Source organism: Strix uralensis, chromosome 27 (assembly GCF_047716275.1).
Source record: "Strix uralensis isolate ZFMK-TIS-50842 chromosome 27, bStrUra1, whole genome shotgun sequence".
NCBI lineage: Eukaryota > Metazoa > Chordata > Aves > Strigiformes > Strigidae > Strix > Strix uralensis.
Window position 1 is genome coordinate 6,584,296 of NC_133998.1, and position 14,858 is coordinate 6,599,153.

Genomic DNA, 14,858 nt, shown 5'->3' on the forward strand with positions numbered 1-14,858 from the left:
GACGGTATTTGAACCTCTCTCATTGAGAAATTTTTGCATTATGGTGATCTTTTTGTCTCGGATTTCTGTGTCTCTCTTCACAGAACCATATCCTGAAGGTATTATCATATGTTTTGCTATTCTTGAGCCTCCTTTCTGTCAAAAATCTCGGCGTTTCCAGGCGGAGATACCGCGCAGAGCGGCCTTCTGCGCGCGGTGCATGACGGGACATTCCCTAATTTGCATACCGGGGCGGGGCCGGGGCGCGGTTTGTCCTCCACCGTCCCAGAGTTCCCCGCGGCCGCTCGCGCAGGCGCCCTGCCGCCCTCGTTGGTGCCGGCGGAGGAAGATGGCGGCGGCGCGCTGAGGGCCGGGCCTGGGCCGCTCTGCACCGCGCCGCGCCAGGATCGGCCGAGGCGCCCGCCGCGCTCCGGGCCGCGCCGGTAACGGGTCTCCCATGGCCGCGGGGCCGGCCCAGGAGCCGCGTCCCCGCTGGGCCTGCTCGGGCCGCGCCGCTCCCGGGCCCCGCCGAGGCAGCGGCCCGCTGACCCCCGGGGCCTGGCCAGGGCCCCGCCGGGCCTGACCCGCCGTCCGCTTGGGAGGCGTCTGCGCGCAGGAGGCCGGGCCGGGCCCAGGGCGGCGGCCCCTGGGGAGAGCGGGACGGGGGCAGCGCCCGCCCGGCACCCCGCACCGAGCGGCTCCCGGCCCGGGGCTTCCCCCCCGTCTCCCGGAGGCTGCGCTTGACCCCTCGCCCCGCGTCCCCCTCCGGGGCGGCCGCCCGGCCCCAGGTCCGCTGTGCGGAGGAGGAACGGCTCCTCCGGCCCAGGTCAGCACCGCCAGCGCCCTTCGGCTCCCGGCCGCCGGCACCAGGATGTCCGAGAACCAGCCGAACGCCAACAACCACCACCCGGCCAACAACACCGGGGGCGGCGGGGCTGCCGGGGGGAACAACCGGGGCGTCCGCAATCCCAACCTCAACCAGAACCCCTTGATCAATGTGCGCGATCGTCTCTTCCACGCGCTCTTCTTCAAGATGGCAGTGACCTACGCTCGCCTCTTCCCGCCCTCCTTCCGCCGTGTCTTCGAGTTCTTTGTCCTCCTCAAGGTGAGGGGCAGCTTTTCGGGGGCTTTATGGGGAGGAGCGGACGCTCCTCTCAGTAGCCTGTGGTCAGGCGCTAAGGCATAAATTTCCTTACAAACACAAAAAAGCTTGTCTCTGCCAGAGGTCATGGCCTGTGGTTGGGTCACCTCCCCCAAGCTGTCCGCTGAGCTCCCATGGGCCGCTCTTCTGGGAGAAAGACGTGAATAGTTGTAAGGATCTGTGTGCTCCCCGCACCATCAGAGCTCTGGCACCGGGTCTGGAAATAAAAAGGAAATCTGTGAGCCAGCTCGTGGGGCAGCCAGGCTGGTGTGGGTCAGGTCCAGGGATGTGGGTGTGAAAGATTTGTGGTTCTGTGTCCAAGCAATCGCTGGTTTGGGATGCATTGCATATGTGAGAGATTTGATTGTGGGAGTCTTGTCTTTTCCAGACATTTTACCCCATTTTAACCCCATTTCTTTTCAGCCCTCGACTGTGCCTGTGCACTGTCACACTTCTACACAACAGGGTGAAAACCCGCATGTGTTCTTGTTGGGGTGGGTGCAGGATTGACCCGCAGAGGGGCCCGTCGGTGCCCGCGGGGTGAACTGTCCGTAGGTTAAATCCTGCCCCGCAGCTTCTGGGGCGCACGGTGACGCTTCTCGTCAGCACCAGTGTGGGAAATCAGAGAAAGGGGAAGGGGGAAGAGGAGCTTGGTGCATGACAACAGTGTGCTTCTGCTCTCAGTTTCTAAAATTCAGCTGCTTAAAGCAAGAAAACATTTAGGACAATTTGTCTCATACTGCACGTAGACTTTTTCTCCCCTCCCCAGAAACATTAAGGGTTTTCCCAGCGCTCTCTTTTTTTTTCCCCGTTGTATAACTGGATAGGGGCAGGGAGAGTGGGACAGGGATGGTGCTAACGGCGAGGCTGTGGGGCAGAGCGAGTGGTTGGCAGTAGCGGTTCTTGCTGCTGTCTGCTCTTGATCAAAGCGCTCCCGAGGAGTAGGAGTATTCACAGGGCGTCCGCAGAGAACCGCCGGCTCCTGCCTGCAGGGTCAGGAGGCAGCCAGGCTCCAGCCTGGTCTCAGCTCTGGGCGCAGGGTAGCGGTGGGAGGTGAGGTCGGAGTCCGTGGTCCTGCTGCTCACAGAGTCCAGAAACTGGTCGTGGCTCTGCCGGCTTCGCCGCGGCTCCTCCTGCAACGAGGGAGCGTTTCTGCTTTACCTCCCCTGGTGTCTTCCTGTGCAGCTCCTCTGCAGACGAGGTGTTTACCAGTCTGTTTATTCACAGCAAATAGGTCAGGAGCGATATGGAGCGAGGACAGCTGGTTTAATTAGGAACGAGCATCTTAATGCAGCTGGAAGGCGCGTGTACAAAGCTCAGCTGTAGCACGCACTGTGCCGGCGGTTCTCAGAGCTTTCAGCTGTGAACTTTGGACAGCGTTGGGTAACACTGTGCTAGATTTATTATCTTCACTGTAGGGAACGGATTTTATTAGTCCACTTAGTTTTGCTGTGGCTTTATAGCTGTTCCTCAGGGAGAGCCAGGGCGAGGGAGTGGCGATGCTCCGTGAGCCCAGCTCGGCCTGCGCCGTGGCAGAGCCTGCGCCTCGCAGCGGCGAGTGGCGGACCTGGAGCTGGCGGTTCTGCCATGGCCTGGAGTGTCCTGGTCTAGTGGTGGATCATCTTTCGTTGAGGTTGGCTTTATTCTGCCTTTGTAAAGGTGGGCAGCCTTCCCCGGGCTTCAACGGGAGATGCTTTGTGCTGAGGAGGGAACGGCTGAAAGCCACGGGTGTGTTTCTGTTTCCTTCAATAATGTTCGGAGCCCCGTCACGCGCCGGTGCTGTGTCTGGTCGGTTTGTCTGCGGTGCCGCCGTTGTGGGGCCGGTGGAGGTTTGCAGGAGCCTGCGCGGCGCTGGGGCCTGTGCCTGAGCTGCACTTTCAGCAGGACGCGTGTTCTGCACAGGTCTCGGTGGCAGCTCTGGTCTTGTCAACAGGAGGAGGATGTTCTTGCTGCTGGCTTTGGCGCGTTCCCCTGTTGATACGGCAGTGCTGAAATTGCCTGATTCTGGGCTGTTGTTGATGCAGAGACCACTGGGGTTGGGAAGCATAAAAGTTCTTGTCCACTTGCAAATTCGTTTGTCCGGATTAATCTTTTGGGTCAGCATCAGGCAGAACCACTGCACGACCACAGGAACGTGTCTTTATGGGCAAAGAAGAGACGGTTAAAACTGGGGAGTCTCTAAGCAGGCCAGGGCTGGTTGGGCTGATGGTCTCTGCTCTGTTTCTTGCTGTGTGTAGGCTCTCTTCGTGCTCTTCATCCTGGCTTACATCCACATCGCCTTCTCCCGCTCGCCCATTAACTGCCTGGAGCACGTGCGAGATAAATGGCCACGCGATGGCATCTTGCGGGTGGAAATCCAGCGCAACTCGAGCCGAGCCCCCATCTTCCTGCAATTCTGTGGTGTTGAGAAGTTCCCGGGAATGGTGGTTGAATCCACAGCTGAGGAAGAGGAGGAAGAAGAGGAGGAAATGACTGTGGATATGTTTGAAAACAGCTCTATCAAGGTAAAGATGCGTTCCCTGGGTACACAGGAGATGGGAACCCAGGTGTCGGTTTGGGGAGAAATAAACCATTTCACAGTCCCTCTGTGATCCCTCAGTCACCCAGAAACGGGGTGTGCTCCTTGGCTTTTCCTGAATCTCCACATTAGTGTCTGATGGGTTAAGACAGAAATTAAAGCCCAAGAGTGGCCTCTCTTGTCCTCCTTTTGGCAGCGGAGGCCTTCGCTGGGGGCACGGGGGGAGCGCAGGAGGCCGGAGCTGGAGCAGCTGCTGACGTGACTTTCCCTGCCGCGGTTTTCCAACAGTTTGAGCTGGATATCGAGCCCAGGGTGTTCCTCAAGCCATCCCGGGTGAGCAGCACCGAGGCACTGACCCACAACGAAAGCCAGGAGTTCTCGTTTAGCGAAGCAGCCGCTAAAGGTATGCAGCCTCTGCGGGAGACTGTGTCCGAGTTTGAGATGCTAGCCAGAGCAGGTAAAGACCGCTTACGCTGCTACCCGAGCTCTCCCCTTCCCCTGCCCCGCGCACCCCTGCACGTTCCGTTCCTTCTGGCTTCTCTGGGCACGTCTGTGGTAACCTGAAATGTCTCCCCTGACGCGTTCACCGGGGGTTAATCTTGTCAATACTAACAGTAGATCCACAAGATCTTTCCTGTGGCTGGAGGGAGGCCGGGAGTTGGGGGTCGTCTGGGCTGTAGAATTTGCTGAAGCCTCGTGGTCTGGCGTTGTGTTTCTGCGGTGATTGGTGCCAGGTATCTCAGATGAATGTGAACCTCCCTCCTCTGAGCCGTTCGCTGTCCTCTTGAGGTCACAGAATCAGGGAACAGTTTGGGTTGGAAGGGACCTTAAAGCCCACCCAGTGCCACCCCCTGCCCCGGGCAGGGACACCTTCCACTAGCCCAGGTTGCCCAAAGCCCCGTCCAACCTGGCCTTGAACCCTTCCAGGGAGGGGGCAGCCACAGCTTCTCTGGGCAACCTGTGCCAGGGCCTCACCACCCTCACAGGAAAGAATTTCTTGCTGATATCTAATCTGAATCTCCCCTCTGTCAGTTTAAAAGTGTGACCCCTTGTCCTATCCCTCCCCCCGATCAAGAGTCCCTCCCCTCTTGCCTGTAGCCCCTTTCAGTCCTGGGAGGCTGCTCTAAGGTCTCCCCGGAGCCTTCTCTTCTCCAGTTGGGGGGAAACTCTCCCAGCCTGTCCTCACAGGGGAGGTGAGATCTGCAGGGATCCCACTGACAGCGCGCATTCCTCCGTGTATTAACAGGGTTTGGGCTGGATTTTGGGTCTTTGAGTCAACACCAGTACTTGGAACAGCTAATTAATCCTGAAAGCCACCAAACAAGTTTTAGTGGATTGCGAGATAGAGCGCTGCTGTTCTGCATTGTTCAGGACAGCGTCCTGCTTTATTCCTCCCCTGTTCCAGCATGACTTAAGCTGCTAATAATGTCTCATAAACTCTAGAGGGAGATTTAGTGGCTTTGTATTATTCAAAATGGAATTCCAGTGTTGGAAAACTTCTGTTTCTAGTGGTTAGGGCAGGAAATCTATTAAAATGTATTTATGTTGAGACAAGGCAATTGGATTCTTATTTAATTTGCCTTTTTCACCTACACTTTTACCCCTGGAAAGACTGGAATTCTCTGCTCTTCAGAAGTACTGGGTGTTGTGGCCGGGGAGGACTGTGAGACTGGGCACTGCAGCGGCACGTTCCCGTGGTCGTGCAGTGGTTCTGCTTGAGGCTGACCCAGAACTCATTAGTCCTGAATTTAAGGTCATTAAGTCACATAAGACTAGAAAACAGTAAATGTTTTTGGTGCAATCCCTTTATTAATAGTGGCCTAAGTTCTGTAAGGGAGTCACGTTGTGCTGTGCCTTGGTGTGCTGAGCGCCGGCTGGAGATGGTCCAGCAGCGGGGGGGGGGGGGGGAGGATTGTGCTGCTTCCCAACGTAATTAAAACATTGATCTTTTCAAATGGGTCCCAAATCCCCACATACCTGGTTTTATTGGTTTTGTCCAGGTTTCTTGTGTTACAAGTACACCAAATTTCATGTTTAGACAGAATATTTTACCGTGGAAGAATGTTTTCTGATACAAAAGATATTTAAACACGTTTTCCATTTGAGCTTAAAACCATTTTATAATGGAAACAAAAGATGAAACAAACACAGCAGCCTGTGTTTGCTGCCCGAGAAGTGGGATCCGAGGCGGGGAGGTGGGCTCTGCTGTTGCTGGTGTGTCGCTGTAAGTCAGAAGAGGCAGGTACATTCCTTTTGAGTTATTGGATCCTTTTAACTCCTCTGCTGTGTTGCGAGACGCCTGACAGCCGCCTCCCCTCGCCTCTTGCAAGATACGCTGTGACAGCTTGAGAGATCAGGGATTAAATTGCTTGGCTCCGACGTAGCAGGAAGTTTTGTCCTTTCAGAGATGATGTAGCAAAAAGCATATATTTTGAAACTTTCTTCAAAAAAAAAAAAAAAATCAAGGAAACTTCAGGCACCACCACGTTTCTGGAAAGGCGTAACCGCTCCTGCCTTTAGTTTTGAGATTTGCGGTTGCAGCAGTGACGGGTCTCCTGAGAAGCGCAGTGCTCGTGCCCTGCGTTCACTTGTGCTCAGCAGGTGTGTCCTGGTTTCAGCTGGGGTAGAGTTAATTTGTCATCGTAGTGGGGAGAGTAGTGCTGTGTTTTGGGTTCACTGTGGGCTTTGGTATGAGAGGAACGTCAATAACACTGATGTTTTCAGCTGCTGCTCAGAAATCAAGGACTTTCCAGCTCCCCGTGTCCTGCCCGTGCGCAGGTGCACGAGAAGCTGGGAGGGGGCACGGCCAGAGCCCTGGACCCAGCCTGGCCAAGGGAACATTCCCCAGCGCCCGGCGTCGCGCTCAGTGGGTAGAGGAGGGCGGCCGGGGAGCTGCTCGCTCCCTCTTCCAGGATTGTGGTTTCTGGATTTTCCCTTCTCTGGGTTCGCTCGCTGGGAACGGGCTGGGCACCGGTCGACAGGGGTGAGCGATCACAGTGTGCGTCACTCATCGGTATATTCTATTATTACTATCAATTTCATTTTATTTCAATTATTAAATTGTTTTTATCTCAACCTACGAGTCTCCTTACCTTCACCCTTCCAGTTCCCCCCCGTCCCCCGGGAGGGTGGGTGAGTGGCTGCGTGGGGTTTGCCTGCCGAGCAGGTTTAAACCACCACAAGGTTTAAAGTTACATTTTCCTGCTGTTCCCTAAAGAACCCAGAAAGCAGAAATTGAACAGAGCAAGAACAAGTGCTCTGGGGCTCGCCAGGCAAAGATGGGGGCAGATGCTCGCCAGAGCTTGGAGCCGCTGCCCTGAAGCTTTCCCAGAAGTTTCACATTAGGGACTAATGTCAAGGGATTGGGCTGCAATTTCAAAGAATTTGTATTGATTTGTCTTTAATTGAAGGAAGCCTAGAGGCTGTGTTTGCAACTGATTCTCTTTTCAAGAATGTGGTGGGAGGGAGGGAGGGAATCCAGAGGTGCTGTTTCTCCTTGGTAATTGTTTGCAAGCCCCGCTGTTGAGTCTCCTCCCGCCCTCTCCCGCAGTGTGGCCGCAGGAGGAGTACATCGTGGAGTACTCGCTGGAGTACGGGTTCCTGCGCCTGTCGCAGAGCACTCGGCAGCGCCTCAGCATCCCGGTCATGGTGGTGACGCTGGGTGAGTGCGGGAGCCAGCGCGCTCTGCGCGGGGGGCGAGCGCTCTGCAGGGGTACCCCCGCGCCCCTTCCTCTGCCGTCTTGTGGAAACTATTTGTCACAGGTGACAGCGCTCATTTTCCACCTGGGAGAACTTTCCTGGGTCTTTATGGCTTTAGTGGGTCACACCTGTCCCAGAGCAGTCGTGTGAGATGGTGGAGCCTGTTTTGGTGAGCGCTGATGTTAGGGCCAGCGCAGTTTTCTCACAGAGGGGGGAAGTGAAGATCCGGGCTCAGGGTGGAGCAGCGGCAGCGCAGTGTTAGAGCCCAGCGCGAGAGCGACGGCGCCTGTGCCGGGCCAGAGCGAGCGGAGCTGCTTAGCGCTGTCTCGGCAACCTTTGTGCCCCTGTTGGCACCCGCAGACCCTTCGCCTGCGTTTGCTCCATTAAAACCTGCCCAAGTCAGGAATACGGTCTCAAACCTCCTCATGCCTGTGAACTTAATTGAGCTGTAACGAGCTGTTAGTGCAGCAGTCAGACTAGATTTCGTGACTTACTCCTAGTCAAACTGAATTACAGCTGGGCTGGAGTATTAAGCAGTTATCCTGTATAGCTCATGGGCAGTTTCCATGGTAAAAGTCAATTTACTGACCTGGGTTTTCCAATTCAGCTAGACAAATTCCTTCAAAAGTATCCTAGTAATTTACCAAAAAATTATGTGTATTCATGCTTCCTGTTTTGCTTAGATTTGGGTTGTTTTTACAAGCTGATGTGCAGTGGAATGCAGTACCAGCTTCAGGAGAGGAGTGGAAGAGCCGTTAGTGCCCAGAGCCCTGGGGAGGCGTTTGCCTGTCCTTCGCTGAGGGGGGTGATGGGCCCCAGCAGGGTCATGCCGAGGCCAGCTGGTGGCTAAAAAGTCTCGGCCTGGCCCTCTTGAGCCTTCCCAGAACTTGTTTCTCTGGGACGTTAGCTGGGGTGAGCCTAGGGAGATAGTCCAAGCCTAGAAGGCAAATTCCCTTTGTGCCTGTGCCAGCAGTGAGTGCGACAGCCCTGGTGTAATTCGTGGGGCCTGACTGACATGAGCATTTTGACAGCATGGCCAGATTTGTCAGGGTGTGACATTTTCCCTCCCAGTCCTGCCCGATTTAGTTGTACAGCCAAAGGTCTGAGCACAGACACGTCTGTTGGCAGCTGTGTCCTTTGGAGTTATGAGAAGACTGGGTGCTGGCCCTGGGTGCTGGCCCTGGGTGGTGTTTGCCTCGCTGCCCCTGTGGCTGGTATGAACAGTCTGAACGGGTTTTTGTCTCCTCTCTAGATCCAACCAGGGATCAGTGCTTTGGGGACAGGTTCAGTCGCCTGTTGCTGGATGAGTTCCTGGGTTACGATGACATCCTGATGTCAAGTGTCAAAGCTTTGGCTGAAAATGAAGAAAACAAAGGTAAGGCTCGGAGGAATGGCTTTCAGCTGTTTTTTCTCCGGATGCATGAAGATCATCTTCTGACTATTGATTAATCCCCAGTGCAGGGAACGGTTCCCTGTGTTGTGTAGAGATGTTATTGTGAAGGACAAAATGAAACGAGCCTGAGGGGAGAGGTGTCTGCAAACGTGATTTCCTACCTTATGGCACTGCATCACAATGAGGGTGCTGCTGGGAGAGCTGTCGCCGTGGCTTCGCGTGTCCTGTTCCTTTAGAAGGCGCAGGAAGTTTGTTCTGAGTTTGCGGGTTAATCACACTGAGCTCGTGTGTTTGTTGGGTTCTTCTCTCCAGGTTTCCTTCGCAATGTGGTGTCTGGGGAGCACTATCGCTTCGTCAGCATGTGGATGGCCAGGACTTCCTACCTGGCAGCCTTTGTCATCATGGTCATATTTGTAAGTCAACTGGAGCTGGGCATTGCCCCGGCGCTGAGCCGGGTGCTGTAAGAGCACAGGCCTGAGCTCTCACCGGCTTTCAGAGCTGCTGGGTACGAGGTTCTACTCTGTGGGGGTGTTAATGTGCGTTCTTAAAGTCCTAACAGTGAGACAAACAGAGGAGCTGAACCAAACTCCCAAAAGGGAGATTCAGGTTAGAGAGTCTCCAGGGGTGGTTAAAGCACTCAGGCTGCCGAGGCCCGGGGTGCAGAAGTTTGTCCTCTGAGGCCTTTAAGACCAGGCCTAACTAATTTGCCAGGAGTGATCAAGTCTCCTGTGACTGTGTGAGACGAGGTGGTTGCAGATAAGTATTAGAGAAGATCCCAGGTGATAACTGAGCCTGTGTTTGTAGTCTTGGGTGACGGTTCCCCTTGGTGTCTGACCGTCCGCCGACGCAGCTCCTTGTGCCGTAACCAGTGAGAGGGGAGGGGGCGGTGCTGGGCGACTGTTGGAGGGGTGTTAGGCTCTTTGGGAAATGGGTCTGTGTTGCTCTAACGAGCGCGGGACGTGCCTGGCGTGGGGGGCTCTGCCGTCGCGGGACGCTGGAAGCGGCTCCCTGCCCATGCGGGGCTCTAACACCGGCCCCTGTTCTCGTGTTTCAGACTCTGTCCGTCTCGATGCTGTTGCGCTACTCGCACCATCAGATCTTTGTCTTCATTGGTAAGGATTTTTCTGAGGGATTTCGGGTGTGCTGGACACTGCCTGCTCCCGCGCAGTGTGTCCTGTACACCCTGCTGACTGTTGTTGTTGAGAAGGGACCTGTGTGTAGCTGTGCAGGGGATGTTCCCCCCGTCCCCCTGTCCCCGTGCTCGCGAGAGCTGTTCTGTCTCTCGACGAGGGACAGTGGACTTCACCCTGCTGAGCAGGGAGCAGCGTGGGGGCAGAGGGTTCTGTGGCCCCGTGTCCACTTGGGGTTACCGTGTGCTTTCCTCCTTGCAGTTGACCTGTTGCAGATGCTGGAGATGAACATGACCATTGCGTTCCCTGCGGCTCCGCTCCTCACTGTCATTCTGGCTCTAGTAGGTAAGGACGTTAACTCGCTGCCTGTGCGCCTGCAGCGAGTCCCTTTGGGATCCGTGGAAAGTGTAATTCCCTGTTCTGGCCTGGCCACGGCAGGTGGTTGGTGCCTCTGCTCATCACGAGGGGGAAGGCTCTGGAATCTGATGGCACAGTGAGCTGCATTGTCCTTCTGGGTCCCCTGGGAAAGCAGCTCGTTTGGAAATCGCATAAACTGGAGCTTTATCTGTCCCTTTAGTTCATTTCAGATTCACGCTTCTGTGCCCACGTTGCATTAGCACAGTTTGAATTTAAAACACAAACAACAGAACCCATCTGCCCCACACGCTGCCCGGAGCCAGCCGGTCCCACGGGCTGCGCGGGGGTCGGCCCTTCGCCGCTGCGTTACCTGCTGCGGTCTGGGCTCTGCCTGCGGCGTGCTGACGTCGGCCCCTGTCCCGCAGGCATGGAGGCCATCATGTCCGAGTTCTTCAACGACACCACAACTGCCTTCTACATCATCCTCATCGTCTGGCTGGCTGACCAGTACGACGCGATCTGCTGCCACACCAACACGAGCAAGAGGCACTGGCTCAGGTGGGAGCTGGCAGGGATCTCCTTCTGCTGCCTGGGGAAAGGCGGCTCCAGCTCCTCCCCAGCGCCCCCGGGCAAGGGCCTTTCCCCCCACCCCGGAGCCGCGGCCGGTCTCTGTGGGACCTGCCCTGCATGTCACAGGGTCCAAAGCGCAATCGCTTCGCTTTGGGCCTCGCGCCCGGCTCTCGAGAATCGCCCCAGCCCTCTGCGTGCCCTCTGGTTTGCGCTGTCGAAGACCAGTTCGTAACGAGGCAATTCTAATGACCTGTTAATGGGACTCTGCAGCCCCCCACAAAGCGCCCCAGCTCGGGATGGAGTTAGGGCTAGAAGGAAGCTCACATTTGTCCTGTCCATTTGACGTACCCTGATATTTATTGCTTTTCTGTCCAGGTTCTTCTATCTGTACCACTTTGCCTTCTACGCCTACCACTACCGGTTCAACGGGCAGTACAGCAGCCTGGCGCTTGTCACCTCGTGGCTCTTCATCCAGGTGAGCAGCTGCCGTGTGCAGGCAGGGCTGAATTCCTGGGAATTCTGTCCCGCTCGCTCCGCCTGCCTCAGAGAGCTCTGCCTGCCTGCGGTTCAGACTGTTGCATTGCTGAGTGCTCGCGCTGGCCGTGCTGTCAGAAAGTGAGGGAAATCAACTGCAGTTTGGGCTTTATCAAACACCTTTGCAAGCTGAGTTTGAGCAGTGATCTTTCTTTATGTAAGTGATTGAAATGATCCTGGTTTGGAAATGCAACAGCAGGAGGTGGCTATTGGACAGCAGGACGTTTGGGTCACTGGCTGAAATCCAGCCACATGGCTGACAATACGCTGGTGTCAGGTGAGTGGTGGAAGGCGTTAGGGAAGGATTTCTTCCAGAAATGCCACTGAGCATCTCCCCGCGGAGGCTGAGGAGTTGGTCAGGTCTGTGCAGTGAAGGTGCTGGCAAGACCAGCTCCAAATCCACGTCTCCAACATCCCTGTTCAAGCAAACGTTCTGTGTGTCTCTGGCTGCTGTCCTGCCCCTTTCTCTGCTGCAGGATGGAGACAGGGGACTGAGATGGGCCAGAGAAATGCCTTTATCCTTCCTGTTCTTGGTCCTTAGAAGGGAGGAGGGGTTGTTCTCTGTCTGTCTTCAGAAACTATAAAAGCTCTGACAGCAGCTTGCAGGAATCGCAGCAGAAGGGATAAATCTTTCCAAAATTTCCGATAACCCCTCGGCTGTCAGCAGCTGAGTTGTGCAGTCGCTGGTTTTGCAGCGAGAGGAAAGCAGGGCTGGCTAAGATACATCTGGGCTCGCGGCCCAGGCCCAGTGAGTGACTCTGTCCCCTTTGCCTTCTCTAGCACTCGATGATTTACTTCTTCCACCACTACGAGCTGCCGGCCATTCTGCAGCAGATCCGGATCCAGGAGATGCTGCTGCAGAACCAGCAGGTGGGCCAGGGCACGCAGACCACGCTCCAGGACAACCTCAACAACAACACTACAGCTGCCCCCGTCGACGGGGGGGGCCGCCGGCCCCACCTGCCTGCTGGCCCCTCAGCTGAGAGTGGTGGCCCGGCCACCCTGACTCCCGGCGAGGCCTCCAGCGTCCTCGCCGCTGCCACGGCGGCTTCCGTCGGGAGCGACCTGAACTGGGTAGCCGAGACGGCCGCCATCGTCACAGAAGCCTCGTTTCTCTCCGACCTGAGCACTACCCTGCTGGAGCCGACCGTGGTGCACGAAGCCGTGGCCAACGGTGGCCCTCAGGATGCCGCCGCTGCCTCCGGTTTGGTTGCCCGCATCAGGGTCAGCAGCGACCACCCGCAGACAGCCATGGGCTCCATCACCATCGAGGTCACTTCAGCCTCTGTGGTGGCTGCAGCAGAAGCTCCCCCCGCCGCAGAGCCCCCGGTCCCGCTGCCGGAGGCGGCGGCTGCCAGCCCCAGCCCATCCCCTCCCGAGCAGACTGAGCCTGCCCCGGGCTCTCAGGACCACGCAGATGCCAGCGGCAAGGACTGCGCCGGCGCGGCGGAGCCCCCCCCCGCCTCGCCGGGGGCAGACGGACGCTCGGGGGGGGCTCTGGGGGGCTGGGGGCAGAGCAGCCCCTGCCCCGCGCCGGCGGAGAGCGACAGCGTGCCCAGCTCCAGGCCTTGCCCGGAGCCAGACTTGAGGAGCCTGTCTTGAGTCCCTGCTCGGGGCGTTCCGGACTGCCGGGGAGGCGTTTGGATTTCGTTTGTTACTATTTCTCACTTCACCATCATCCTTAACCCACCAATTCCTCTTAGCGGAGGGGCTGGGGCAGAGGAAAGGGGCCGCCAGCGCTCCTGGGCCCTGGAGGCCGCCGCGGGGGAGGGACAAGGCGCTCACTCCCCCAGCCCCGGGCCAGGCTCCTGCTCCAGCCCCGCACTCGGCTCAGTGCCCCCGGCCTTCCCTCGCCCCCCCTGCCCCAGCTTTGCCCCCTGCGCTCCCAGCGCTGATCACGAGCTGACTGGGACGGAGCACGCGTGCGCATGTGGTGGCCGCGTAGCAACGGGGAGCACGTGTTCGGATTGACCCCCCCGGGGAGAGCCGCAGAAACCTGGTGAACTTTCCTTCTCCGAAGGGGTACGAGGAGCTTAAGCCCTTCCCCGGATCTGCTCCCCCCAGGGCAATAACCAAAGCAGAAGCTGCAGTTCAGCCCCATTTTCTTCTGTCCTTGACCTTCCCTGGCTCGCTGGGTTTGGGGGTGGAAGCTGCCGGGTCCAGGTTGGAGCTTCCAGCCCCAGAGAGACGCGGCTGCTCGGGCTCGGCGGCAGCGGGGCCCGTCCCCGCCCCAGAGAGGCGCCGTCCCTCCTGCCGCTGACCTCTGCCAGGGCCGCGGGCCGTCGGCCTCGCTCGGGTGCCCGTGGCCGGTATAAATTGGAGCTCCTGGCCCAGGCAGCCGGGCTCAAGTAATAAAGAGCTGCTGGGAACTGATCTGCGGTGTCGGTGTCTGTGGAGACCTTGGGGGCGCGGGGAGCAGCAGCTCTGTCCCTACGACCCTGCCCCAGGGGCTGGAGGTGGCTTCCGAGTGCCTTGGCCCTTCCCTGGACACGTTTGTGTTTAGGATCAGCCCCAGCCCGGAGCAGAGATCGGCTCTTCCCGTGAACTGTTGCATGAGATGGTTTAGCAAAGAACCAAAACACTGAAAGCCAAAACATTTTGGCTCCTTTTCCCTCGGTTCCCCACAGCAGAGGTGAAGCGGCTCTGCCCGACCCCTCGGCGGTGCCCCGGGGCTGGGGGGGGTGGGACGGGGCCCGGCTGCCCCCCGGGACGGGCTGGAGGGGGGTTCACGCTTGTAACCGAGCGGGAGCCGCCTCGTGTCTGCAGAGCTGAGCCCAGAGGGGAGAAATGGGGGAAGGGGCAGCGCCGGGAGGGGACGCGGGGGCTGCTCCGCGTTCAGGGGGGAGCTGGGTCGCTGTGTCCCCGAGTTCAGGCCCGTCCCCCCAGCCCACCCCTCGCGCGGCTCTTGTGCAGAGGGTCTCCGCATCGGCACCGCCCCGGCTTGGAGCCCCCCGCTTCACTTTCTCTGCATTTCCCACTCAGGTGCCCCCTTTTTTTTTTCTTTTTGTCTCAAGAAGCCCCGGGTGTTGCTCTGGGGACGGGGGGAGCCTGTTGGTGACCAGCATGTCAGAGCTTGTGGCCACCAGCCTGCTGGGAAGGGGCCTCGTTGGCAACTGGATGTGCCGAGGGGGGAGCCAGGACGACCCGTGGGCTTTGACGAGGAGCGGGTGGGTGGGAGGGGCGGGGGGGGGCGACAAACCAAATGATTTGCTGAATGAAGAGTAGAGTTCATTCTATTTAATTAATGTACAAAACGTGTTTGTATATAATAATAAATATTGTATCGAACAGCTGCTGTGGTGTCCCGCGAGCGGTTGTGCTGGGTTCCTGCCGCAGGTCGAGGTGTGAGGGAACGCTGGGCCCTGGGGGTGCCCCTGCCCCCTCCTGGGGTGCCAGCGGCCCCCCCTTCCTCCTCGGAGGGGCGGGGGCAGGGGAGGGGGGGCCACACACACCTCCCCGTCCCGGCGAGGGGCTCGGCAGGGCCGTGGGGAGGGAAGGTCGTGGGTCGTGCCCTCGCCCCGCTGCCCTCCCAGCGGG

General features: G+C 57.9%; 1 protein-coding gene across 2 annotated transcripts; it reads left to right on the forward strand.

Annotated features, from left to right (window-relative positions):
* Nucleotides 1–314: 314 nt before the first annotated feature.
* On the forward strand, nt 315–13,695 carry TMEM259 (transmembrane protein 259). Of its 2 annotated transcripts, none has more exons than XM_074851373.1 (11): nt 315–1,084; nt 3,358–3,624; nt 3,927–4,095; nt 7,189–7,299; nt 8,590–8,712; nt 9,043–9,143; nt 9,785–9,842; nt 10,122–10,205; nt 10,643–10,775; nt 11,163–11,262; nt 12,102–13,695. In XM_074851373.1, the coding sequence occupies exons 1-11, from the start codon at nt 851–853 to the stop codon at nt 12,921–12,923; spliced, it is 2,202 nt and encodes a 733-aa protein (XP_074707474.1). In that variant the 5' UTR covers nt 315–850; the 3' UTR covers nt 12,924–13,695. The 2 variants fall into 2 exon arrangements, with proteins under 2 accessions (XP_074707474.1, XP_074707475.1); XM_074851374.1 differs by having other exon boundaries at nt 3,927–4,041.
* The last annotated feature ends 1,163 nt before the right edge of the window (nt 13,696–14,858 follow it).

Coding starts and splice junctions, on each gene's coding strand:
- TMEM259 (XM_074851373.1), top strand. CDS start 851: ATGTCCGAGAACCAGCCGAACGCCAACAACCACCACCCGGCCAACAAC. Junction 1,085..3,357: donor AGTTCTTTGTCCTCCTCAAG/GTGAGGGGCAGC, acceptor TGCTGTGTGTAG/GCTCTCTTCGTGCTCTTCAT. Junction 9,144..9,784: donor TTGTCATCATGGTCATATTT/GTAAGTCAACTG, acceptor CTCGTGTTTCAG/ACTCTGTCCGTCTCGATGCT.